Raw genomic sequence first — 2,998 nt, 5'->3', positions numbered from 1 at the left:
TATACTTTTCTACAACTAACATTAATTATATCATACTTATTTTCTTGAGAAAAGATTGCTAATTTTTAATATATATTTCTTTGCTTTTGATCCTTTTGATTTTCTTTCATTATTAGTAATTTCAGAATCAGTTGGTGGTTGATGATGTTGATCAATATCAGATGATAAGGTAGCAAGATCTGATAAAGTTGTAGTTGTCGTAGTTGTAGTAGTATTTTGCACACTATGATTTGGATTATGATGTTTTGATAACTTTTCACGTAAATATGAGATTCCAAAATATTTTTTAAACCGATTCGTTTTACTTGAAGATCTTGTTTGTATAGATTTTGGTGTATTATTTGTTGATCTATCTTTTATTGACGGTTCTCGTGAATGTTGTGTATTTGAATGCATGGAACCTGCAGGTTCATGCTGAACTTGATGTACACTAAATACTTCTTCAGTATTTTCAGGTTCTTCTACTACTATCTGGAAAAGTATAAAAAGTATATTAGATTTGGTTATATGTTAAATCATGGATGTGGCGTCTCATGATTCTCATGATTCTCATGATGCGTCATTTCCATGTAATTTCCATGTAAAATATTTACACAGTGAATGATTCCCCTTAGATACTTGCCTTTGTTTCTATTTCCTGCCGTATACTTTCTCGCATATGTGCTCGATATTTATCAAACTATAAGAAAAAAAAAGCCAATAAATAAGTATATATATAGATATATATTTATTTATTTACTAGTCTATAACACTAATTCATACCTGTGATATTAAATCAGCTGAAAATGAAAATGTATACCGATCTGAAATTCTACCAGTTGTCTGTTTATTAGGACGTGGTATAACAGGAGGATGATCCACATTATCATCACGTAAGGTGTGATTTGATGATTCAGCAGTTGAAGAAGAAGCCACAGTTTGATATAAATCAGGATGCGCTTCTTCTTCTTGTACATTTTGTACTTCATTGTCATCGGATTGTACTCTTTGTTGTTCTTCGTTATCTTCATCTTGTTCACTGTCTACATTTTGTTCATCGACTTCATGTTGTTCATGCTGTTCATGTTGTTCATCGACTTCGTATTCATTGTCATCGTATTGTTCATTATCTTCGTGTTGTTCATCGTCTTCATGTTGTTCATCGTCTTCATGTTGTTCATCGTCTTCATATTGTTCATCGTCTTCATATTGTTCATTGTCTTCGTGTTGTTCATCGTCATAGTCTTCGTTTTGCTCATTTTGTTCATTTAGAATTTCTTCTGTTGTGGATATTGTCGATGTTTGTTCTTGTTGTTTTTGCTCTTTAGTAGACATGATTAAATATATTCGTTTGAAAGAAGAAGAATTAGAAAAAGAAACCGAGTAAACTACAAAATAATTTTTTTTGGATGTAAAAGAAAACCTAAGGAATTAAAGAGTCTTCTAATTTTTATATCGGAAAAAATTTTTTTTTTTCGTCGTAAAGAAAAAAATATGATGGTCGTAATAAATAAAATTGATGGGATTGTATTTAAAGAAAAAACCAAATATTCTATAATCAAATGTATATATGTATAATATCTAAAAAATTTTAATATATTTAAAATTTTAAATATATTTTTAAATATATTTGTAAATATTTTTTCCTACCTCGATAAACAAAATGAAAAAAAAAATAAAATAAAATAAAATAAGAATAAAAAGAAAAAAAAGAAAATTCTATAACAATCTAAATTTTCTAATATATGATGTAATATAAATTTTTTTTTCCACCAATATTTGTTAATATTTTTTTTTTTAATGAATATCGGTTTATCTTTTTTTATTTTATTTTATTTTATTTTGATTTTATTTTATTTTTATTATTTGGACTCGCCAAATAAAGAAAAGATGATAGTTAAATAAAATAATAAATTAATTTAATTTTAAGAGTACTTCAAGTACAAGCATGAGGGGAGAATTTTTTTCTCAAGGGATTCTGGGGATTCTGGGGATTCTGGGGTAGGAAAAATAAAAAAAAAATCGACGAAAAAAAAAAAAAATTTCGCAAAGGGTTTCTTTTACAACAATGAAAAAAAAGCAAAAAAAAAAAAATTGTTTTTTACAATATATATATATATAAGTAATTTTCAAACAATTTTTACTTTTTATTTTTACTCTATGTATTTTTTTTTGTCAAAAAATCTGCATCCTTTTTTTATAAAACAAGAAAAAAAAATTTTTTTTTAAAAAAGGTTGAAAAAAATTTTTTTTTTTATCATTTATTTATAAAAAAAGTAATTTTTTTACGTTGATCTAATAAATTTCCGGAAATTGTTAATGTGTGACGATACGTTATAAGCTGTATTGTATTAAATTAGTGGAAAAAAAAAAAAAAACTTGTTGTTCATTACACAGATAAACCTTGTTTACCCTAATCGACCAACCAAAGAGATCGTAAATCTTTGACTTTTCCATTATTCATTGTGAATTTTGTCATTATGCTTTAATGATTTATTTAAAAAATGTTTATTTTGACACACTTATAAAAAAAAAACACATTACAGTACATTTACAGTAAAAAAAGAAAATAAATTTATATTTTAAAATAAAAATAAAAAATATTTTTTTTCTTCATAACAATAAAAAAAATCATATGAATATATATATAAATACTTATTTATTCTCCCGCCAAATTTAAAAGATTAAAGTTTCATATCGCATAACTCCGCAAAAAAAATGATCATTTCCTAATGAATGTAAATCATTAATATTTTAATAGTTTGATTGACATTATTTCCTGATACTTCCCCGAATTTATAATCATAAAATTCCATGTATAAGAAACCAGGTGTTAATTAAGAATAATTATTATGAAACCCTTGAATGATTATCAAATTTCATTGTATTGTTTTTAAGGGGTCTTATTCAAGGACCTGAAATTTTCAGAATAAAGAATTTACCTTCTTAGATTACCCATAAATAATTATATCAGTTATACCTGGGTACTATATAAATAGGGTTAGATGGCGTTTTATAC

At 25.3% G+C, this 2,998-nt stretch overlaps 1 protein-coding gene across 1 annotated transcript; it reads right to left on the bottom strand.

The window, feature by feature from the left end:
- Nucleotides 1–36: 36 nt before the first annotated feature.
- Nucleotides 37–1,314, bottom strand: OCT59_013692 (uncharacterized protein; the record flags this gene model as incomplete). The annotated part of the gene is made up of 3 exons (XM_066141674.1): nucleotides 37–467; nucleotides 619–679; nucleotides 763–1,314. The coding sequence occupies 3 exons, from the start codon at nucleotides 1,312–1,314 to the stop codon at nucleotides 37–39; spliced, it is 1,044 nt and encodes a 347-aa protein (XP_066001788.1).
- Nucleotides 1,315–2,998: the final 1,684 nt, after the last annotated feature.

Source organism: Rhizophagus irregularis, chromosome 21, assembly GCF_026210795.1.
Source record: "Rhizophagus irregularis chromosome 21, complete sequence".
Lineage (NCBI taxonomy): Eukaryota > Fungi > Glomeromycota > Glomeromycetes > Glomerales > Glomeraceae > Rhizophagus > Rhizophagus irregularis.
Note: the sequence above shows the minus strand (reverse complement) of the source record. Positions and strands in the feature narration are given on the sequence as shown.